Source organism: Ictidomys tridecemlineatus, chromosome 10, assembly GCF_052094955.1.
Source record: "Ictidomys tridecemlineatus isolate mIctTri1 chromosome 10, mIctTri1.hap1, whole genome shotgun sequence".
Lineage (NCBI taxonomy): Eukaryota > Metazoa > Chordata > Mammalia > Rodentia > Sciuridae > Ictidomys > Ictidomys tridecemlineatus.
In genome coordinates, this window is record NC_135486.1 from 136,702,504 (window position 1) to 136,726,668 (window position 24,165).

General features: G+C 56.2%; 1 protein-coding gene across 4 annotated transcripts; it reads right to left on the bottom strand.

The window, feature by feature from the left end:
• Nucleotides 1-702: 702 nt before the first annotated feature.
• On the bottom strand, nucleotides 703-24,149 carry Clcn7 (chloride voltage-gated channel 7). Of its 4 annotated transcripts, none has more exons than XM_013364046.4 (25): nucleotides 23,922-24,146; nucleotides 18,025-18,063; nucleotides 15,673-15,744; nucleotides 15,473-15,538; nucleotides 14,824-14,956; nucleotides 14,451-14,560; nucleotides 13,598-13,678; nucleotides 12,582-12,644; nucleotides 12,404-12,487; nucleotides 11,402-11,495; nucleotides 11,176-11,240; nucleotides 10,771-10,887; nucleotides 10,359-10,413; nucleotides 9,625-9,685; nucleotides 8,965-9,100; nucleotides 8,128-8,221; nucleotides 6,367-6,536; nucleotides 4,976-5,027; nucleotides 4,387-4,514; nucleotides 4,130-4,215; nucleotides 3,635-3,764; nucleotides 3,095-3,154; nucleotides 2,843-3,019; nucleotides 2,531-2,611; nucleotides 703-2,274 (listed from the first exon to the last, which is right to left on the bottom strand). In XM_013364046.4, the coding sequence occupies exons 1-25, from the start codon at nucleotides 24,048-24,050 to the stop codon at nucleotides 2,188-2,190; spliced, it is 2,370 nt and encodes a 789-aa protein (XP_013219500.1). In that variant the 5' UTR covers nucleotides 24,051-24,146; the 3' UTR covers nucleotides 703-2,187. The 4 variants fall into 4 exon arrangements, with proteins under 4 accessions (XP_013219500.1, XP_005337903.1, XP_077880977.1 ...); XM_005337846.5 differs by having other exon boundaries at nucleotides 18,025-18,096; nucleotides 23,922-24,145; XM_078024851.1 differs by lacking the exon at nucleotides 18,025-18,063 and having other exon boundaries at nucleotides 23,922-24,145.
• Between the last annotated feature and the right edge of the window lie 16 nt (nucleotides 24,150-24,165).

The following is a 24,165-nucleotide window of genomic DNA, read 5'->3' on the forward strand; positions in this document are numbered from 1 at the left end:
AGAACACACAGTACTGGGTAGCAGACACAAGACAGCACCACCCTGACTAGCTCTGGCAGCAGCCACGGGGAGAGCAGAGCTGTCTTGTGTGGTCCTCCGGGTACTTTGCTCCTCCCGCTGCAGACTGCACACCCCGCATCTGGCTCACCTGACATGGCTTCACCAGCTGTCCCCCCTGCAGCTTTGACGCTGGGCCTAGTGTCCCCGTGGCTGCCCAGAGCTGGATGCTAGGCCAGGGCTGATGGGGACTTAGGGTTCGGCAGGGAAGTGGGGCTAGAAGGCTAGGAGGCCTCAGGAAGCGGGAGGGCTGCAACTCGAAAAGCCATCCTTACATCCTGCCTTCTTCCCAGAAGGTCCCACAGGAGGCAGGAGCAGCTGGGCAACAGAGTTATTCTGGAACTTTTATTTCCTCACCAGAACCCTGTGGGTCATGGACCAACTGCCAGTGGACCTGAGCCCTCACCTGTCCCATCCTGATGGCCTCCAACTGCCAGCTTCTGGAAGGTTCTGAGGGGCACTGGGCAGCTTCATCTTGCAAAGGGGCTTATTCCAGGGGCAGCAGGGAGGGAAACCAAGCCAACCAGTCCTGACCACAGCCCAGGCCAGAGACCCAGGGGCAAGCTGCAGGAGGTGCCCACCACTTAGGGCTGCTGGCACCTCTGGCTCTCCCAGCAGCCATGAAGGAGGCCAGGACAACAGGAGTTATAACAATTTGTTTTATTGGACCTAATATTTCCAAAATGTCATTCCAACATGTGACCAACACAAAACAATGTGTACAGAGATTGCACGTGCGTTTTTGGTACGCCTCTGGGGCCTGGCGGTTTCTCACGCCCTGAGGACCAACTCAGATGCAGCCCCTCCAGAGCTCTTCTTGCCTTGTTTCCCAGGCCCACCTGCCAGGGCCTCCTGTGGAGTAAAGGGTCCTAGGGGAGGGACTCCCCAGTATCCTGGCTCACCCAGGAGTGAGGCTTCTTGGCCTAGAGAGCAGGGGTGGTAGAAATGGCTGCGAGTTGCTTGGAGGAGGAGGGCAGGGCCCCAGTGAGGGCGGATGGCTATCTGCCAGACCTGACCTGTCTGCAGCTCCCCAGGTTTCAGGGTGGGAGGCCATGGTGCTCACAGGAAGGCTTGGTGCCACACACCAGTCACCACTACCTCAGCGCCCAACCCTTGGGCCCGAAAGTGCTAGTGGGCTAAACAGGGAGGCTGGCACTGGCTGCCTGGGCAGGGGTCCTTTATTTCTCACACTCAGGACCCATGGAGAGCAGAGGAGGAAGCACAGCCTGGGGCCACATAGGAGGACTCATGGGACATATGCCAGGGACATAGAGATCCCCTTCCGTGTCCCACAGGTGGGGCCCTGCAGCCACAGGGACACCACATCTAGTCATCTGTCTGAAGGTGGCTGCCCAGCTGGTGGGTGGGAAGGTGGGAGCTTCTTGGCTAATTCTCAATGGTCTATCCCAGAGCCACTAAGACAGCCTGGGAGTCCTGAGGCCAGCAGGAGGCTACCTCTAGTGGCATCTGCTGCTGTCAGAAAAGATGTATCAGCCGGTACCAAGGCCCCTGGGTGCTATGGGAAGGCTGACCTCTGGCTGCTGTACACATGTGGGGTGACCCCAGCTCTGGAGTACTTAGGGTGACAGGCAGGACCTGGGAGTCAGGCACTAAGATGATCCACAGCTCCCAAGACCCTGGGACAGAGCTCATCTGCCACGTCCTCTGGACCTGGGGTTGCCCAAGTTGGGTGTAAACCCAGGGGTGCACATGGGGCTCCCTGTTGGAGCTGCCCTGGAGCCACATAGCTCCCAGGCCCTGGCCATTGAGGCTCAGGCCCAGGGGCCCTATGCTGTGGGCTCTCAGCAAATGAGACTGAGCTTGTGGTCGGGAGTGGTAGACCAGCTCCTGAGTGGTCAGCAAGAGCTGGTCTCCCATAGGAACCACAGAAGCCACTATAGGCAGGATGCAGCACATCTACCTCATGTGCACGCCAGCCCCTCCCCTTAGTCCCAGGGAAGGTGCTGCTGCACACGTAACCCTGGAGGCAGGAAGTGGGGGTGGACCTGCACAGCAAGGGACTGGCCCAGTCTAGGGAAGCCTGCTCCCAGTGCCACACCCCCAGAGGATAGGGACCCTAGTAGATGCAAGGGGCTGGGAGTGCCACCGCCCAAGGCGGGGCGCCGGGCCTCAGGTCTGGGCCAGTGAGAGCTCCTCCAGGCCTCCCTTTCCCAGGCGGTACCTGGCCAGATCCTTCCTGGTCACCAGCCCGACGACCTGTAGAAGCAACACCAGGTCACACAGTCCATGGGCCAGTACCCCACCTGTCCCACACATGGCTGGTGCCAGGGGAGCCTTTAGAGCTTGGACAGACTCTGAGGTTGGCACGTGGCAGAGTAAGGGGTATAGCTGTTGTGCCAGCACTGATGCAGGAACAGGCCAGGCTGGGTCTCACTCCCATGTACCTGCATGGGAGCAAGAGCAAGTGCCCGTGACCTGGCCAGCCCAACAGGACACAGACTACCAGACCCACCTGATTGCGGTTGTCCACGACCACCAGGTGCCTCAGGCCCAGAGCCCGGAACAGCTTGAAAACCCGAGGGAGAGATGCATCCTGCAAAGGCACAGCATTCAGTGGGCCCACCCTGGCCGGGATTACACCCTGACCCAGGAAGGTCTGCCAGTCTACTCTTGTCGGTCTGGGCCCGACCCCCAGTATGCTGCCTTGGGGACTCCCCCCAACAGACCCTCCCTGAGTAGGAACAGGGGCTCCCACTCTCCCTGCCTCTGTGTCCATCAGAGGTGGCCACTCCACAATGTCCTAGGTGGCCCTGAGCTTTGGTACCTGGGGCACTGTGTAGGGCGAGGGGTTCATGAACTCCGAGAGGTCCATGGTGCACTCCCGCTCATCCTGGGACACGTGGATGGACTGGATCGGAGGGAAGCGTGGGTAGGCGTCGCGGAAATCCTTCAGCTTCAGCCGCCGCTGTACCAGGCCCATGTTGGATCTCTCCACAAACACCTGCGGGCAGTGGCCAGTCAGGTACTCATGTAGGGGCCGCACCCCAGGCCCTCCCCACTGGGCTGCCTGACGCACCTTGTGCTTAAGGAGCACGATGAGCTGAGAGCGCAGGATCAAGCCCTGGAGCCTGGCTGGCTGCAAGAAACATGGGCTCAGAGGCAGCCCTGGGGCCCCTGCTCCCGCCAGAGCCCTGCCTGCCTGGCTGCAGCACCATCACAGCTCCTCTGAGCACTGGCCTTGCCACAGGCACTTCACTGCCCAGGGCCCTTGAGCCCCGAGACCAGGGACAGGGCAGCCTGGCCTGAGCCACACCCCCATGCAGGGCTCGCGGGTGAGGTGTCAAGAGAGGGCAGCTTTGGCTGGAGAGGACATGCAGCCCCAAACTAATCCCCTCGACCAAAGTCCACGTCTTATGACCCCATAAGGGATATGGCAGCGGCTCATGTCCAGCCTTTGCCTCCTGACAAGGTGAGAGCCACTGTCACACTGACCACCCCATTGGGTCAGGACCATGAGACTCGGGCATGGCTCTCCTGTAGACCGGGTGACTCTGGTCATCTCCTTCTATGGGCAGCAAGGTCCTGCTGCACATCCAGTGCAGGGCAGGCCTAGTACCTGGGTGCCGTCCACACCCTCCACCACAGGGAAGCCGTTGTGGTTGGACGCAGAGTCGCTGAGGACGTCCACAATGGTGCCGACCTTCTCCCTCATCCTCAAGCAGGTCACGGGAGTGCTCATCACCTCCCTGCCAGGGAAGCCACCCCCAAGGCCGCCTGTCACTGGGGCACCAGCACAGACTGGACTCAGCCCTCCTGTCACAAGGTGTCCTCAATAGCCATCGGTGTGCCAGGCTGATGCTCAATGGCACAAGGCTATCACACTAAGAAACTGGAGCCCAGAGGCCTCCCACCCGCCCCCAAGACTCTGCTGGAATCGGGAGCCCAGCCCGGTGCTGGGGCAGCTTCCCCCAAAGGAATGCAGCCTCCTCCCTGCCCACCTGCCACCCAGAGCGTCCAGCATGAAGCACCATACTCCCTGACCTGTGGCCCTGCAGCCCGTGGGGCGGGGGGGGGGGGGGGAGAGACTGAGTGGCAGCTTGGCCGGCCATACCTGGCGGTGAGTGAGTGTGAGGTAACTGGGGCTTCCCAATGCAGGAAGGGCACACTCTGCAGCTGGATGTGCATGTCATATAGGCCCTGGGGGACAGGCATCACAATGCATGGGGGCCTAATGACACAGTGCTTCCCCAAGGGCCCCCCACCATGCTAGCCCCCGAGGCAGGGCGCCAGACACACTGTGCCTGCCTCTGGAGACAGGTGGCTTCACAGGGACCCTTCCCTCTACATCTGGTTATATGGCCCACACACCTCGATGAAGACATCACCCACGATCTTGGCAGTCATCAACACCAGCATGATGGGGAAGCCATAGGTCACATTGCTGGTGGCCTCCATCATGATGACTGTAAGGCTCAGGGTCATTCTCACAATCCCTCCTGTAGGAAATGCATGTGAGCCCTATCCTCCTGACAGCGGGGCCCAGCTCAGCAGGGTCCAGCTCCCAGGAGACTGCTGGTGTGGTCATGCCCCAGGGGTGGTGCCAACTTCTGCCTCAGGCCTATTTCCCAGGCTTCTGATTTTTGTTCTGTTTTTGGTACTGGGGATTGAATCCAGGGACGCTTAACCACTGAGCCACAGTCCTAATTATTTTTCATTTTGGGATTGTCTAAGTTGCTGAGGCTGGTCTTGAATTTGTGATTCTCCTGCCTCAGCCTCCTAAGCTGCTGAGATTACAGGCCGGTGCCACTGCCCCAGCCTAAGCTGTTCTTTTAAACCGAGTGCCGACTAGATGTGCAAGGCCAGCTCTGGCTGTGCTCACCACAGGTGGGTTACTGAGAATGAGCCCTGCTGACCTCATGGGGCCCACCCCATCAACCAGGCAGGACCCAGGACTCACCGAGCTGGGCCGCAGCGCCCATGAGGGCGTACTTGCCAGGGTCCGCCCAGATCTGTGGGAGGCAACCCAGGGAGAAGTCCATGTGGCAGCAGCTCCCACCAAACCCACCAGGAGGCACCCAGGAGGGCCTGGCCACCCCATGGTGTCACACACCCTCTGTGTAGCCACTCTATAACTGACCCAGGGGCACCTTACCACAGGCGGGGGAGCAGACTGCACAAGCTGGACATGCTAGTGAGCTGGGCAGACAAGGCTTCGCCCAGGCCCAGGTGCTCTGAGTGCAGGCCTAGACACCAAAGAACAGTGCCCCGCCGGCAGGGATTCTAGCAGGCCCCAGCATACAGGGGCCACACACTGTGACCCACTGATGGGAAGTGTCCAAGACAGGCAAACGCAGAGGGCAGGGAGGAGAAATGGGCTCCCTGCCAGATGGAGAAGACTCTGTGGCCACAGAACACTGAGCAGGGTGCTGAGCTGGCGTTCACCACCACAGCGCTGTGCCTCTCCAAAGGCAGAATTTTATGCCATGTGAATGTGTCTCAGTTTGAGACACGATGGCCATGCATGTGATCCTAGGACTCGGGAGGCTGAGGCAGGAGGATGGCAAGTTTGAGGCTAATGAGGGCAACTTAGTGAGAATCTATCTCAACATACAAAATAAAAAGAGCTGTTGATGTGGCTCAGTAGTAGGACACTCCTGGGTTCAATCCCTGGTACTGAGGGTGGCAGGTAAAGGAAAAGCCAAACTGAAATAAACCATGCCAGAGAGGCCAGAGGGCATCGGGGGCACCGAGAGCCCCGAGCGAGCCTGGACAGCGAAGTGGGGCAGGTACGGACTCCTTACTGCAGCCTCCCCTTTTCTGTTGTACTGGGACTAGACCCAGGCACTCTATCCATGAGACATATCACCAGCCCCTGCATTTTATTTAAAAGCTTGAGAAAGGCTCGAGTTAAGTTGCCGAGGCTGACCTTGAACTTGCAACCCTCCTGCCTCAGCCTCCCAAGTACCTGGGATGACAGGCGTGCACTAGCACCCAATCACTGTGACCTGTCTGGTGATGTTTTAATCTTATTGGATAACTGAAAAGTTGAACAGACCCAAAACACAAAGCAAAAACCAAAACCCGGAGCACTGTAGAGGCAGGCAAGAGGAGGGAGGGGCTGGAAGGCCCTGCTGGGTGGGGCCTGACCCAGCTTATCCCTTAGCCCTGGGCTCCCTACTCTTGCTATGTCCCCGCAGTCTGCAGCGTGCACAGTACAGCAGCATAGCCCACCTGCTGCTGCCCACCTGTCCTGGGCGCCCTGCTGTCTCTGGCAGTGGCCCCCAGACAAGGGATTAAGGGGAATCTCAACTTCAGGGCCCCAGCCTCCCTCCTCCAGTTCCCACTTACCGCTGCCCCCGTGAGGTAGGACAGGGAGATGCCAAAGAGCCGGCCCCAGGCAGCCCCGATGAGCAGGGACGGGATGAAGACGCCTGCAGACACAGTGAGTCCGTAGGTCCAGCAGGCCAGGAAGAAGTAGACCAGGGTGAACAGGCCCAGGGTCACAGGGTTGTAGGAGCCTAGGGGAGCAAGATCACTGACTGCCCACCCGACTCATGCCTGTGTGCACTGCCCCACCTGGTCCATGTGGCCATACCCAGGGAGCCAGGCCCCCTGAGACCCAAGACAAGAGGCTCCCTGAAGGCTCGGTACTCTCCACCTCCCTGGGGAAAAGAAGGGACTGGTCAACCAGAAGGGGAAGTGGTGGTGACAGTGACCTCAAGCCAGCAGAACAGATGTGGAGCCCAGGGTGATAGCCTAGATCCCACATCCGTGGCCCATCCATGATCCCCAAAAAGCCTGCACCCAGGCGACTGTCATTGGGATGGGGAGTCACATAGGCTGCTGAGGAAGCAGCTGGGCTCCCAGCCCTGCTAGACTTGTCCTCAGTCTGACCTCAAACTGACCAGCTGAACTGGGAGGTGTCTTTCCTCCAAGTCTGAGCACAGCTCAACTTCGGAGGACAGGCCCTGTGGTCCAAAATGGCCAGTGTTACAGAGCCTGTCCTCCGAAGTTGTCCTCCTAGTTGCATTCTGGGAAGATGTCACATCTGGGAGGGTGGACAGTAGCCAGGGCAGAGCCACTCTTGGCAACTGGCTGAGCCAAGTCCCAGGAGACAGCTTCTTTTTGGACAAGGTGCTAAGAGGTCAGGTTTGGAAGACTGGGCTAAGTGGAGAGGGAACATCCAAGGTGGCCAGAACATGGAGATCTGAAGGCTGGAGACCAGGAGGGCAAGGGGGTGGGATAGGGAGGTGTTGCCAACACCCCGGCAAAGAGTGCTGTAGTACAGGCCAGCAGGACCGGAAAGGAGTAGGTCAGGGAAGGCAGAGGTCTGTGGGGAAGGCACAGTCCACACCAAGCAACCGCCTGCAGGAGACATGGCCAGACTACTGGAACCATAGCCGGTTGCAGGACCCTGGTGTGCACACAGGGGACACAGGCCTACCTCGCTCCACACTTAAAAGGGTTTCTGCTAAATCTAACCCTCACACACACATACACACACATAGACCCAGAATCAAGGACAGATGTCCTGGGGCTGGGGATGTGGCTCAAGCGGTAGCACGCTCGCCTGGCATGCGTGCGGCCCGGGTTCGATCCTCAGCACCACATACCAACAAAGATGTTGTGTCCGCTGAGAACTAAAAAATAAATATTAAAAAAAAATTCTTTCTCTCTCTCTTCTCTCTTTAAAAAAAAAAATTAAAAACAAATTAAAGACAAAAAAAAAAAGACAGATGTCCTCACTGGCCTTGTGATAGGTCAGGAGGGAGCAGAGCTTGAGACAGGCACCAGAAAGCTCAGCTCTGTGTGGCCCAGTGTGCAGGACCTGGCTCTGGGCACCTGCTGCACCACTGTCAGACAGCCTGGCACTCAGAAGGCTAGGTTTCCTGATGGAATCCACTGGGAGGTAAGCCAGAGGCAGCCCTAGGCCACCCCAGAAAGGAAGAGGATGGCATGGCCATTGGACACCTGGCTGGCCGCCCTCCAGGTGCTTGGCCACAAGGTGTCCTCTGCAACCCGGGCACACTGCACCATGCAGGACGACCCTTCCAGCTCAGGACAAGGACCGCTGGGCTGAGACCCTACCCGCTGCCCCAGCAGGCACACCTGGTGGGTCGTGGAACAGGCTCACCACGCTCCTTTCGGGGGTGTTGAAGAAGGCTGCGGCCATGGAGTTGTACTCGCCATCTGCACAGAAGAGCTGCAGGGTCGGGAGGGAACAAGCTGGAAGGCAGCTGGCCCTGGGGCTATGTTCGGGCCCACCCTGCCCCTGCTGCCTGGGGAAATGGGCAGCCAGGGGCCCTGTGAGCACACTGCCAGAGCCAGCGGCCAGATGCCAGCCACTGCAAGCCCCAGGCCCAGGCCTGCCCCTCCTGGGCTAAGGCAGAGCTGGGCTGCAGCAAAGCTGGCTTGTCCACTGTGACCCTGACTACCTTTGCAAGTCTGTTCCCATCTGCCTCCACCAGAACTCATTCCCCCTCTGCCCCCACCCTGGGCAGGGGCTACTCATCCTCATCCTACCTCCAAGGGGAATTGCAAAGGCCCTGTGTCTGGCCTCTCACCAAGCACATTTTTAAGGCTCATCTGGGCCACAGCTAGCTTCCTGCTGTGGAAGGGCACTTCACTCTGCTAGTGGATGGACATGTGGGCAGCTGCCACTTTGGGCTACTACAAATAAGCGGCCAAGAACATCCCCATGAGGCTCCTCTGTGGCTGGGAGATTGTGTTCCTTGAGCCTAGAGCTCAAGCCCCATATGGAGCACTCAAACTAGTCTGGGAAGAGGATCACAGTGAAAGCAGCCAGCACCATGCCACCCCAGTCAGGACAGGTCTGCAGTGCACCAGCCAGCTGGCTCTGGAGTTCCTCTTGCAGGGAGCAGCATTCAAGCCAGGCTGGAGGCTGGCCCCCAGGACTGCACCTGCTCATCTGGGCCCCAGGCCTACCTGCAGCGGATAGGACATGGAGTTCTGCAGGGGCTGGCAGTCCCGGGACGAGTAAATCAACACGAAGGCAACGGTGGCAGTGACAGCAGCCACGAGCACGGCTTCAATTACCTGGAGACACGGCCGGTGGATGTACCTGGAGCCAAGAGCCAGGGGCGATCACTGCAGGGACACCCTCGGCGGCTACCATGGCAACCTGACCAGGCCATCTACTAGGAGGGCCGGGAGGCTTAATAATCAATCTGCCCAGTCTCCAAGGCGTCCTAGCTATCTTCTTCCCTGCAGTGACTAAGGCTTCCCAGCAGCAAGACTCCCCCACCTCTACTGTGGGAAGTGCTCCCACCAGCTCTCCTGCTCCACTGGTAGCTGTCACTGGAGCCAGAACAGGGTGGGGGTGGGGGTGGGTGAGTGCTTCCGCAAGCCCAGAGCTGCTCCCTACAGGCTGACCATGTGCAGGAAGGACAATGGTGTCTAAATCAGAGCTACCAGACCCACCCTGGCTGACCCTTGGGTGAGGAGCCCTCATATTCTCTCTGGAGGCTCTCCAACCTCACGCCTGGGGTCCCCCTCCCCAGTTAAGCCAGTGTAGACCACCCACTTCACAGGCCCCGTGTAACCACAGCTATCAACATGGCATCCAAGACAGAGGCTCTTTCTCACCTGATTCGAAACATCGTCACCCAATAATTCAAGGCATTGAACACGGCTCCAAGAATGCCACCTACAACCAGGAGGCAAACTCCCATCAGTCACACAGGGAGGAAAGGGTCCCGGCAGCAGAGTACCCGGGACCCTGGTACAGAGGACCAACACACTCTAGGCTCTGCCTTCTTTTCAGGAAAATGGATTCACAGAGCAGCACTGCTCATGTGCTCCTCACCACAAAATTGAAACCCAAATTCCTAAGTACAGACAAGACCCACAGAAGGAAGACTCCGCATCCTCACGACAGGTTACAACCTAAGGCAGGTACTATAAGAACTCCTAGGTAGCCCCCTGTGCACAAGCAGCAGGTGACAGAGGACCTCTGTGTTGAAACATGGTCTCTTCCCCAAAGTATCTAATCATGAACATGAAAATGTACTAGAATTCAAAACAAAAATCCAAACTCAGAATCATTGCTGGTCCTGAGCAGTGATTGGATAGGGAACCTTCACCATGGAGGCCATTGGGCCCACTCTGCTCCAGGGGATCCCATCACTGCCCCTGCAACTTCCAAGGGAGAGAAAACTGCAGAATGCAAAAATCTGGGACATTCCTGAGCCCTCCACTTCCAGTGGCCCCTCTAGAGGAACCTGGAGGAGAAGGGCCCCGTGGCAGGGTGGACAGTCCTCCCTTACCCACCACGCCCCCAGCACAGGTTTCCAGCTGTCTGTCCTAGGGTAGGGCCTTACCCACCACGCCCATGACGATGAAGACGGGGATCTCGTGGATGGTGTATGCCATCTTCTGTGGCACAGAGGAGACAAAGCGAGACATGCCTGGTCATGACACCTGCCCATGTGTGTGGCACTTCCCACACCTGCACACAGGGCCGTAGAGCTCCCCCCGGTAGAAATGTGGGTGCTCTACGCAGGTCTGTCCCTGCTGTCAGTCTAGCTAGTCTGGGAAGCTCATGCAGCCCAGCGTCAGCGCCTGCACAGGGGCGCCAAGGCTCTACTGGGCAGGTCTCCACACGTACCCTGAGCACCCATAGGGCCCTGAGGCTGGGAAGAGCTCAGTTCCCCAGGCTGCATTCCCACCCTAGCCTTAGTGAAGGGCCATCCATCCTGGCACCCGAACAGCAGGATAGGGCCGGGTGGGTACCTCCGAGTCGAATCTCCCGAAGTTGATGAGGCCTGGGCTGGACAGGTCCCACATGTTTCCGTGGTAGATGCTCAGAACAAAATTCAGAGTGAAGGTGGAAACCATGGAAGCAAAGAACTGTGGGACAGAAAGGCCAACAGTTCAGCCACCGGCACCCCGGGATACCTTGAGCCAGGCTGGGAGGCTGAGGTTCCTGTCATTCAAGAGGGCCATGGACTGAGCAGGCTGAACCTACTGCACAACCATGGACAGCACTGGAGACAAGCTAGCAGAGGATGTGAGGGAAGGCAAGGGCCAGTCCCCTGGAGCCGCCTAAGTGGACAAGGCTCAACACAGAGGGTGAGATGTCCACTCTGCCCTGCTGCCTCTCCTCAGGAGACCTGGCGGGGTATCAAAGGCACTCACGATCCTCCATGTCAGGAACTGGTTCCAGAAGGAAGCACCTTCCTCCAGGCTGAACAGGACTCCACCTGGAAGGCAGTGGCCACGCTTGACATGCACCTGAGGGGCAAGGGCACTGTACCCTGGCACCGCCCACCCCAGGCCCCAGGAAGAGGGATCTCTGACGAGGTCCGAAGGCCAGAGTCTCCTTTCCCTCAAGTGGCAGCGGGTGGGGAGGATCCCTGCTCACCCACAGGGGCTCCAAAAGCAGCTGACACCCCAGCTGCTGCTCCTGCAGAGACGAAGTCTCGCTTCTCTGTGTCTCTGCGGAAGTACTCAAAGATCTGAAACAGGAAGAGGCCGAGGGCCCTGTGGCAGGTGCTCCAGAGCACACCTTTCAGAAGGAAAGGAGGCCTGAGAGACCAGAGCAGGGAGGGCTCTGCTTCACAACCCCACCGCCTGACCCAGCCACCACAAGTGACCATGCAGGCTGCTAGCACATGGGCCCTGGCCAAGCCTGTCTGCAACAGTGCACACAGGAAGCCTGTCAGGAGTCTGTTGCACAACCAAGAGATCCAAAAAAAAACCCAAGAGAGCAGAAAACCGAAACTACCCTTGCTCTTGAAAAAGGATTGTTTTCTGGCTGGCACAGTGGCTACACCTGTGATCCCTGGTCCTTGGGAGGCTGAGGCAGGAGGATGGTAAATTCAAGGCCAGCCTCAGCAACTTAGTGAGACCCTGTTCCAAATAACAAACAAGAGCAGTTGGGGTGTAGCTCAGCAGTAAAGCACCCCTGGGTTCAACACACAATACCAAAAACAAAGGACCATGTACTATAGAAATGTTCATTCTCTCTTAACTCACATAAAAATTCAGTGCAATACCCATCAAAACGCCAGGGACCTTGCAGGCAGATGGCAGGAAGCCATCCCAGAACGTCTCAGAAACAAGCGTCGTGGATATACATGAAGACTGAGCCACTGCAGGCGGCCAGGGCGGAGCCACAGACCCTGTTCACATAATTGCACACCCCACACAGCACCAAAACCATAGGGCAAGTCAGAGAGGCCACTGGATGGGAGTGGAGGAATGGTGTCTGCCTTATCTGGCCAGGCCAGGTGTCCCTCGGGCAGAGACAGGTGGGGACAGGCTATTTGCCCTGCTGGTGCCAAGACATAGGTCTCAGTGGGACTCCGCATGGGGCAGTGATGGCTGAGGAACAGTCATACACAGGTCTATGTGGGGGGCTCACCTTGAAATCTCGCTTCAGTGATGTTGACCTCCCCTGGGAAATTCCCGCGGCAATCACAGACCCAGAATGGATCATTGGTCCTTCCTGGAAGCACAGTGAGCAGCACTCAGGGACACCCATGGGCCTCGGTGACTTACAGGGATGGGACACAGGCTGGGGCAGCATCCATAGTAGTTACCTTTCCCACGGCCAGGCCACCCACCACAGACAGAATCACGCCAGACACCTTGATCACCAACGTCTGGAACACAAGGGAAAAGCACAGCCTCTAAGCCAAGGGCAGAACTCCCGGCACCTGAGCAGCAAGGCCACGGGCATAGGAGGCACCATAGCCACAAAGCCACATGGGCTTGCCGCTGCCCACAGCCCTGTCCTTGGTGGAGGGTTTCCTCCTGGTCCTCCTACTACCGCACATGCAGGGGGCAGCTGTGCTCCCACTCAGCACACATGCAGGGGATGCACGCCCTCTGTCGGCCCAAGCACTCCCCAGGCAAGGGGGTGGGTCTGTCCTCCCTCCCTGCCCCCTCCTACAGACTCATCAGAGGTGACTCCTGCATGGATATACAGCCTCCCATGCCCATCTGAAGGCATTCATGCCGGGGCAGGAGCCAGGGCAGAGCAACTCTCTGGAAGGTTCCAGTCACCCTGGGTGGGAATCAGGTCAGAGGCCATCTCCAGCAGCTCCAGGTCCATCGTACTCTATAAAAGTGCAGGACTCTCCCAGCTGCCAGCTCCCTGGAGTATGGCCACACTGACTCGCCCTGGCCATAGAGCACAGGCCCTGGGATGGGGACAGGAAGCAGCCCTGGCCATCTCGAGCTAGGAAGAGTGACTACGCAAATGTTAACAGCTGGGGGCCCAGCCCCCATGGAACTGGGATGCTACTGAGGATACGGAGCATGAAGAACACCAAAGAAAGCACTGAAGAAAGGGGAAGGGTGGGCCAAGGCCAGCCTCTCGCCTGGCCGCTCAGCTTCTCAAACACTGCCCACCACAGTCCTTGGTCACAGACACACTCCCTGTGGCTGTAGTCACACACACGCAGGCTCAGCCTCTCTGCACCACGTAAGAGATACCAAGACCAGTCCCTGCCATTGGGCTAGGTCTGGAGGGGTAATGGACAAGACAAGTCTTTGGATTCCACAGTCCCTGGAGGAGCACCTGTTGCACCCGGGGTCCCCACATGTGCCTCACCTTGAGCCGCACCACGTGGGGAATCTTCACCCCATTGAGGAAACACTTGATCTGGGGGATGCCACTGCCGGCAGCAACTGGCTGGAAGAAGAAGAAGGTGCCACTAGGCCAGTGGAAGGAGTGGGGCAGCCCCGAGGCAGGAGGCCCGGCCTGGCGAAGGCTGGCCCCGGGTATAGGTTCTTGCCCCCTTGCCCAGAACCACCTCCCAGATAACCCTGCAGATGTGGAAGGGACTGCTGGCAGAGCCAGAAGGCCCCTGTGGATGGGGGCCTGCCCCAGGAAGGAGAGTACATCATCATGTACCAAGCAAGCACAGCTTCCTCTGCATAGGGCACCGCTCTACACTCAGCAGAAGGCTCTGGGTACTGGCATCTCTTTCCTCTAGCACCCCACAGCGAGGACAAGAAGCACAGGGGCCCATGAGAGGACGATTCCTTGGGATGAAGGGACGCCTCGGGTGGATGACACCTCAGGTGGGCGTGTGCAGTGCCCAGGGAAGGCTGGTCCTGCTTCCACCTCTACCCGGGTCTCTGGGCAGTTAGCCCTGTCCCCGAGACCCGGGCCCTGGAGCGCCTGTGTCCAGCTGTGATGATGCCAGGGCAAGGTGCCGGCCTGTGTGGTAGGTGGGATGAGGTGGGGTGGGCGCAGGCCTGTGCTGCTGGGGCAGCAGTGGCTTTGCCCAGCCTGGGATGAGGAGACCCCGACGTGTTTTCTGCCTTCATTAAGTGGTTTTCCACAGGCACCACCTGATTCTCACTAATAGAAAGCAGTAGTCACCAGCCAAGGGGCTCCATTCACTAAGACCCTGGCCATGCTGGTCTAAAGTACCCAGGACTTCCAGCAGCAGGTGTACCTCCACGAAGGCCACAATCACGGAGCCCAGGAACACAAAGGCGGCATTCAGGGTGGCCCACAGCAGCAGGGAGAAGGACAGCCCGCCTTTCTCCGTGAACTTGTCAATATCTGGTGGCTTGTCAGGGACGGGGCGCTGCATCACTGAGCCCACACCCGCCAACCCTACCCCACTCCTGCAGTCAGACTGGGGCAGAGTGCACCTGCACAGAGGCCACTGGCTGCTAGCACGGCGATGGTACTGACTGGATGGCTCAGACTTCTCATGGCAGGAGCTGGCCATGTCTTGCAGGGCTGGCCACTGCACCACTTGACCACTCCACCACCGAGCCCCAGCTCCCACCCTCACTCTGTGTAGGCAGCTGAAAGGATACTGTCCTTGATGACCCTGTATTTGAGACCAGCCAAGTTCTCTACCACAATGTCAATGAAGCAGGCCACAAGGCCTGTGAGGATCCCAATGAGAGCACAGATGACCCAGCGCTTGATCTCCACTGTCCGGAAGGCCTGCTGGGAGGAAGGTATGGTCAGAAGTGGGTGGCAGCCAGATGCCCTGGTGCAGGTGGCTCTGGTACCAGCATGAGGGGCTCCTGGGAGTCAGGTCCCCACCTTGCACAGTGGACCAGGCTCAGGGACCCAAGTCCTCCCAAGGGCAGCCTCTGACCAATGTCTCAGTCTTTAAACAACATTTCAGTGACTACAGAGCACCTCGGGGTCCAACAAGTTCCCAATCAGCTGTGGATGTCCTGGAGCCACACTTGATATTTCAAGAACATCCTCCTGGTGAGGACAACAACACTCCTGACATTTTGAGTATGTGCTATCAAGGGTCACAAGCTTAGGGCTCCCCCAAGGACAAACCAGAGGGACAGAGAGTGGCTCCAAAACCTAGACTCTTGGGGACAAGGAGGAAGGGAGATGAGCAGAAGCACTGTCCAGCCTGAGGACAGGGCCCTGTCCAGCCTGAGGACAGGGCCCAGCTGGAGGGTAGGGACCCACCCACTCAGGGACCCACCCACTCACCGTGTGGTTGATCCTCCGCTCTTCCTCCAGGAACAGCTGATTCTCACTGTTGTCATAGTCCAGGCTCTGCGGAACAGGGCAGCAGGGGCTGCAATTGCTGATCAGTTACTGAAGGGGAGATAGATGCAAGTGCAGCCAGGCTGGGGTGGGAGGCTAGAGAGGGCAGGGTCTGAAGCCAGTAACAGAAGAGGGGGACCCACCTCATATGTGAGAGACAAGAGCTTTTCATTGTGTGGGATCTCCTTAGGGAAGGGGTGGGACGAGTCCCTTTCCTGTGGAAGAAAAAGGCAAAGGTACACATGCTCTTTGGGAACAAGGTACAAGGGGCCACATCTCAACCTGTCCCAGAGCCAGCCTCATCCTAATGCCAAAGGCGGGCCAGATACCATAAGGGACCTGCAGCCCAACATTCCCTTTGAACACAGATACAGAAACCCTCAATCAGATCTGTGCACCAGGAGCCCAGCCGCACCACCAAGGTGGACTGTTCCAGAAGGCAAGGTAGGTCTGGCACCCACAGTCACCTCTCCCAGATTGTGCAGGAAACTGTGCCGACGGAAGCCCAAAGGCTATGGGGCCATCAGGACAAGCAGAAATCCAGCATCTTCTTGATTAAACATCAATACAGCAGAAGGCAGGCCAACATCTCAACCTGCTGGAAGCCCCAAGAAATCCCATAGGCAGTACCCCACCACAAGTGAGCAGCAGGGATACGCCCAGCCAGGATGAGGAGTGGGCTCTCACCACTCGTTATCACCTCTAAGTTGAAGGTTCCTGCCGGAATTTCTCACATATAGAAAGCTACTACAATGAGTAAACACAGTCAGTCAGATTAAAGGGTACAAAATGAACTGTCTTCCTCTGCATTTGCAGCAAATAACCACAAACAAAAGAGTCAATTCTGTTTATAACAGTGTCTAAAGTAGAATGCAGCTGGGCATAGTGGTGCTGGCCTGTGATTCCAGCCTGGGGCAGCTTAGACAGACCCTGTCTCACAGTAAAGGAGCAGAGATGAATTCAATCCCCAATACCACAGAAAATGACTGACAAGTCTCCAGGACCTTGGCTCTGGCGGAGGATTCTCAATCACCATACCCAATGCACAAGTAGTGCAAAGCAGGTAACTGGGACTTCATCAAAATAAACACATGTGTGCATTGAAGAACACCAAGACAGCAAAAAGAAAACCCACTGAGTGGGAGAAAGTATTTACCAGTCACTTATCTAGTAGAATATTTGTGTCCAGAATATAGAAAGAACATCTATGGGCTAGGGGTATGGCTCAGTGATGGAGAGCTTACTAGTGTTCTAGGGCCTTGGGCTCTATCCCAAACACTGCAAAAAAGAAAGAAAGAGAGAGAGAGAGAGAGAGAGAGAGAGAGAGAGAGAGAGAGAGAGAGAGAGAGAGAGAGAACGAACTCTCATAACTCAGTTATTGAAAAGCAAATAACGGGGGCTGGAGTAGTGGCTCAGTGGTAGAGCACTTGCCTAGCATGTGTGAGACCTGGTTTGATCCTCAGTGCCACATAAAAATAAATAAATAAAACAAAGGTATTGGGCTGGGGCTGGGGCCTAGTGGCAGAGCATTTGCCTAGCATGTTGAGGCACTGGGTTCAATCCTTAGCACCTTGTAAAAATAAATAAAATAAAAGCATTCTGTTCATCTACAACTATAAAAAACAAATAAAAGTATTGTGTCTGTCTACAACTAAAAATAAAAAAATAATAATAATGTAAACCAGGCATGGTGGCAAACGCCTATAGTCCCAGCGACTTAGGAGACTGAGGCAGGAGAACCATGAGTTCAAGGCCAGCATCCATAACTTAGTGAGGTCCTAAGCAACTTAGCAAGACCCTGTCTTAAAATAAAAAATTAAAAAAAGGATTGGGAATGTAGCACAGTGGTAAAGCACCCCTGAGTTCAATCCCCAGCTACTCACACTCCCCAAAAATAATTTCTCTTAGCTGGGGGTAGTGGTACCTGCCTACAGTCCCAGCTACTCAGGAGGCTGATGTACGCGGATCATAAATTTGAGTTCAGCCTGGGAAAGTTTGCCAAACTCTATCTCAAAATTTCAAAAAGTTCTGGCAATATAGCTCAGTAGTAGACTGCTTGCCTAACAAGCTTGAAGCCCTGGGTTTAACACTCAAAACCAGCTGAACAAATAAAAATCCCCTCAAAACTTGAATAATCCAATTAAAAATGTGCACAGACTCCACACAGGCATTTCTCCACAGTCGTGCATGAGGACACTTGGCATCACTAGCCATCAGGGACAAATCTAGACCACAACAGGTACCACAAGGCAAGGTGCAAGCGGCCAGCTGGTGGGGTGCAGGAAATGTTCCCATGGCAACTGCTGGACAGAGCGCCCCACACCTTGCTCACTCTGCTGGGCCTCGCCGGGCTCCAAGGCCCTCCTTCTCCTCTGCTTAACTGCCTGTACCAGCCCTCGCAGCAGGCAGCCCCGGCACAGTGGGGTGTGAGCCCTCTGCCTGCTGGTAGGACGCAGCTCTGCAGGGGTAGGAAAGGGTGCACGGCCAACACTCACCGGGTCCAGGAGCTCATCGTCCAGCTCCACGTTGCTCATCTGTCCAATTCGGAAAGACACAGAATGAGGCGACTAGGAGCAGAACAGAGGTTGTGAGCACGCGAATGTGCCATGCACCCACCCCTGCCCAGCTGGCACCACCCTCCTCCCGCGGGAGACAGGCCTGCTCCTGACCCCCACGGCCCACCCGGAAGCCCAGTGCCCACCTCTTGTTTTAGGATGGATATGGAGCGCTCAACACCTGCCAGGATGAAGGGCTGGAGATACTCCTAGACCAGCCAGTGTCCGTGCTGAGGAGCCCCACCCTCTCCACTCACCCAGATCTCGAGGGGCCCACTGCCTACCACCTCCTCAGCACTGCTTTCAGAATAGCCTCTCTGCCCCATGCCTGGATTTGAGTATGTGCACATCTCCCAAAAGGCCTATGGCACAGAACTGGGTGGGTCCTGCCCCACTGAGTCTCTAGGGTGGTGCAGCTCAGCTCGCGCAGCAATGCCCTTTGTTGTGACTCTCCCCTGACTCTGAGGGCCCTGACCCACTCAGGAGCACCTCCTGGCTGCGCCCAGACCTGCCCAGCCCATCCTCCTCTGTTCGGAGACCATCTGATTAGCTGCTCCCAACCATGTCCCAGACCTTCACAAAAGGGCTGGGGTGGGAAGACAGAGGGGCCAGCTTCTCTGCTGAGGGAGAGCCATGTGTGGGCATTCTGCTGTCTGTGTTAGAAAGCAAACATGCCCATGAGGGGAAAGAAGAGCCTGGAAGTGAGGAGACTCCATGCCATGTCTAGGCCACCCAGAGCTGTCTCCACCCAGACAGCAGCAGCCATCCTGGTGGCCAGCATTTCCACCAACTCCTCTCCCTGTACCTTTCTTGCTCTCAGGACCAGCCCTCCCCCACAAAGGCTCTGTGGAGGCAAGGAGAGGTACAGAGTCCTGCAGCAGGGCTCCATCTGTTTCCACCCCACCCCATCCCAGCTGGTGATTAGCCAACAGGCGAGGAAACCAGAGCAGAAAAGGAACTTATAGGCCAGAGGTCTCTGAAGACTGGTGTGTATGGGGAACCTGACACTCTGGAGGGCTTGCCCCAAGCCACATCCCAACTAGTTGCCAGAACTTGACCTTCCCAGCCCAGTGCTCCCAGGGCCCCTGGAGCTCCTGTCTCTCTCTGCAGGCCCCAGTCCTCATAGGACCTGGCATGGCAGACAGGCAGGCGGATTCCAAGTCAGTCCCCCACAGACACATAGCCAAAGGTTCCTCCTCCCACCGATACAGGGAGCTCCCAGGACCCCTCTTCTGTGAAGCTGGCCCCATTCCTCAGGAGCAGAAGCTAGGCTAGGCCGAGACTCTCAGGTGTCCCCACATCCTCGTGCAGATGTGCGCCAGCCTACCATATGGTCCTGGGCCTGAGAGTATGCAAGGTGAGCAGAAATACAGTCTTCAAGGGCATTGCCTGGCAACAGGAGGCAAAGCCCCAAACATGAAGGACTGGGAGGCTAACAGGAGGGCACAACAGCAGGACCACCAAGAGGCCCCCACCGCCCCCATTGCTGAGCTACCTTGGCAGACTGGAGTGGGAGCTGCGGGAGCCAGCAGAGGAGAGCTTGGGGATGGGCGTGACCTCGAGGAGGTCGGACAAGGGTGAGCTTGGGTAACTGATGTATTAAGGCAGGGCTCACAAGGATCTGCTGCAGGGCACTATAGCAGTTCCTGGCTTCCACACCAGCTGCAGGACCTGGGGGCAGACCAGGTAGGGTCTGCCCTACACTAGCACTGCAACCTCCCACTGAGCCCTAATTATTTGAAAGTCACATCAAAGATTTCTACGGTCAAAGGAAACATCAACAGAGTGAAAAGGCAACTTCCAAAACAGGAGGAGATCTGTGCAAATCATGGCATCTGGCGAGGGACTGACAGGAGTCCTGCGAATCACCTGCTAAAACCAAGCAACTCATCCCAACAAGAGCCAAGCCCCAAAACAGACTTCTCTCCAGAGAATACACACCAGCACCCACTGGCTGGTAAGCACACCCAGGGGTGCCCCAAGCCCCAGTGAACTGCCACCACACACCTACCAGGAGGGCACCACAGAGGAGACGGGAAGCAACAGGGCCAGCAGGGCAGGAAGCTGCTTCAGGTGTAAGATGGAACAGCCAATGACATGGAGCACAGTCTAGTGGCTCCTCAGAAAAAGCCAGAACACTGCCCTACAAACCACCAACTCCACATCCAGGTTAGTTACTCCAAGAACTAGAAGCCGGGTCTCAAAGGAACTGCAGCGTCACTTGCAATAGCTCAAGTACCCACCACTAGGCAGACAAAAGGCCTGCCCAGGCAGTGGCTTCCATCAGCCACAGGAGGAAAGAACACTGCTATGCACCACCCCCAAGGGCTTGCAATGCGACACTGGGGAACTGAGCCAGTCACAATAGCAGAGAAAATGCATGTCCACCCACACACCATACCAGGTCACATCCAGAGACAGGAAATAGAGTGCACTGCCTGGGAAAGGAAGAGTTATTTAGTGGGAACAAAGTTTTAGTTTTGCAAGATAAAAAGTTCTAGAGATTGATTGCACAACAAGAATATACTAGACACTAGTGAATTATGTTCTTAAAAAGAAAAAGTGCTAAATTTTGTTATATGCTTTTTACTACAATTTTAAAAACATTTTTTGAAAATCAGTTGCCGGTAGGTGCTGTCCACCATGTATCCCAAGATCCCAGGCACAGCTGCCACTTGCCAAGCTCCACGCTGAGCACTGAGGACACAAGCCGGGAACTTGGAAAGGACACCAGGTCACACACAAAGCTGAGCACACACTGACAGAGGCAAGGGACAAGAGCAAAAGGTCTGCTTTAGACACAGTGGCCAAGGGCCTCTGGAGCGGAAGGCATCTAGGCTGACCTGGCGGATGCAAGGAGTCAAAGCCCAAGACCAGAAGAGCAGCTAGAATGCAGCGAGTGCAGAGGCAGTGGAAGCAGTCCTGGCTGTGGGGACTGTGCACTATGGCCCCTGGGGGTTTCCCGGGGCCCTCCAACCAGGTCCAGGCCCAGCTGAATCCCTCAACTCTGCTCCCTGTTGGGCCACGGACCATACCTGTGTCCTAGGCTGATTTTAGCCCACCTAAGCTTCTGGGGTGGAGCTGCTGACCCTAAGCAAAGTGGGGCTGGGGCTAGGTAGAGGGCAAGGGAAGGCCAAGGACTTTCAAGGAGGGACTGAGAACAAACAGTGCTTGCTAGAAGAGAACAAAGTTCAAGGGGATGACCAGAGGACCCTCCCCACCACTTCACCACACCCTAGATCTCCTCAACAGTGCCCTCAGATCCCGTGATCTGTAGCTCTGGGTTGCCAAGGCAGGGCACAGTCCCACACCAACCTGAGAGCCTCCTCTGCTGGGACTCTTGGTTTCCCTGCGTTTGTAGGTATGTCCTGGATTTACCAGCACTGCAGTGTGCCCCGCCCCCACTCTGCCCTGCCTCCACTCTTCCTGGCTCAGACTTCCCTCAAAAAGCTCTCAAAATGCTGTTCTTCCAACTGTCCACACACATGACCATGACCTGCTTGATGACCTCATCCTTCCCCTCTCCCACTGTCACCCTGTGCTTGGCACAATGGGTCTGGGAACAGGAACAGATTCTGAAGGAACCAAGCTTTCCATAGGTGTCCAGGCATGAACAGGCCACTCTCCAGTCTGCCCTGTCCATGGCAGCAACCTCATGGTGCTCAGACACCTGGGCCCTAGCCAAGATAGCAACCATGCCACCGTCCAATCATGGGACTCCTGCAACAAACCCCGAAGGGCCAAGAGGCAGGCAGAGCAAGCTCTTGTGTCTGCTCACCAGAACTCTCCACAGCAGCTGTGGGCCTGGGTTGGTACAAGGGCCCTGGACCTAGGAAAACTTTCAAAAGCCCTGTCTGCTGCAGCACTGGGGTGCCACTGAACCTACCCATGAGCCTGCCCACCCAGAGGAGACCCCCCTGACAAGAAATGCTGTTAAGGGCATCACGCACTAATGCATTTGCAAAGACAAGTCACTCTTGAGTTGCTGCATTACATTACTAGGAACAACTGAGGCTCATTCAAAACATGTTTTCTGAGAGGCTCCATGCTCAGGGCTATCCATGCATTAACTATTTTGCAGATAACAAAACTGAGGCACAGGCAGGGAAAAGACCATGCTCAAGACCCTCGGCTGGTCACATGTTCCTGTGCAAAGGTCTTTCAGGACGCCTAGCCTCCAGATTATGCTTGTGCAGTGTGCTGAAACAGACAGGATCCTAAGCACTGCAGGCCCCAGCCTCCTTCTGGCCTCCACCAGAGCTGAGTTAAACTTAAAGCCAACTCAAGCTCACTGGTCTGACCTTCCTACCCCACAGTGTAATCTACACTGTTGCAGGGTCCCAGACACACATCCCCTTTGTCTACTGCTGTTGTTCCTGCCTGAGGATCCTGTGCCAGTGGGGTGCCTTGCACAGTCCTCCCAGGGTGTTGGGCCTATTTGTAGTGGGACAGAAGCTGATTAATGCACTATGGTGTTCCAGGCAAACCACATAGTTTAAATTTTTGAGAGCAGCTAATCAATACTAACTGCAAATAAAATAGCCTGTAATGACACTTAAAGGAAGAAATTAACACCTCTTTAAACACACACACACACACACACACACACACACACACACACACACAAACTCCTGTATCTATTTGCAAAGAAAAACAGGAAACCCCATGCCTGTTCATTTCTAGAATAAACCCAAACTCCACCTCTGCCAAAGTTCCATTTTTTTTAACCTATCAGCCCAGTTTTCTTCTTTCTTCTGTTTTATTAACTTCAGATTACTTTACTTTGAAACAGAGAAAACACATAAACCCCAGAAACATCCCAAGAGGAAAAGAGCTAATCACACAGTTCAACCACTCTAACCACTTCAGATCATGAGTTGCAAGCAGTTGTCACTTCAAGGGAGCTGAGCTGCTTCCTACCAGCAACCATCAGACTTTGATTCTCATTGTTTGATACATCTCCCAGGCAGTGCAAAAGCTTTCATATAAGTTTACAAAAATAGCTTGGTTTTTTTTTTTGCCCTTCCCAATCTTTAAACTGTGTGTTTGCCAGACCTATCTAAAACAGAAGAAAAGGTGAAAGATAATTACAAAGACCAAGCCATCAACACAAGTAATTCACTTGACTCAAAGTTAATACAATCCGCACAGGCAGACAGACCCAGGGGTAAATAAGCAAAACAGTAATCCTTCTCCCAACCTTGACGCTTTTAAAGACGCAAGCTGTAATGACAGCTGAACCCGTTCTCACCCACTCACTCGATGCTTACTGCATTGGCTGCACATTCCAAATCCAATTTCGCGCTGAGACTAGTAGACAGGAGTTATGGCCAAGCACCTGCTGAGTGGGGCTGGGGGTGTGGCTCAGCGGTAGAGCATTTGCCTGGCATGTGTGAAGCCCAGGGTTCCACCCCCAGTATCGAAAAAAGGAAAAACAACAACAACAAAAAAAAAAACCCGCCCAAAGTCAGGACTAATCTCCACAGAAAGGTTCTCAGTCACTCTCACAAAAATACCAAACCCTGCCATCTAACTTGTTAAAATATCCTGGGATTCAAAAAGCAGTAAATAAAATCACAGTTTGAGAAAGCCGGAAGGACACGGTGGCCATCATGCCAGTGGTTCAGGAGGCCGAGGCAGGAGACCCGCAAGCCTGGGCAACTTGGTGAGACCCTGCCTCAAAAAGGGCTGGGAGTGCAGTTCGGTGTGGAGCGCACCTGGGCTCAATGCCCCGCACCGTGAAAAAGCAGCAGCAGCGAGTCGGCGGGCGGGTGCCCAGCGCGGGCTCCGGCTCCAGCTCCACTGAGAGGCGCCGCCGCGAGCCCCCGCAGCCTTACCTGTCGCGCGGCGCCGTTCAGCAGCGGCGTCCCTTCGCCCGGCCGCGCTGTCCTCCGCAGCAGCGGCGCCGCCTCCTCGTCGTCGCGGTCGCGGCCGGACCACGACACCTTCTTGGAGACATTGGCCATGGCCCGCGGAGCCGGGACTCGGCACCAAGCTGCCGCGGCCGGGGAGCGTTCTCGTGACCCGCTCCGGCGCCACGTGACCTGCCCGCGTTCACGTGACCGGAGACGGCGGCCGCGG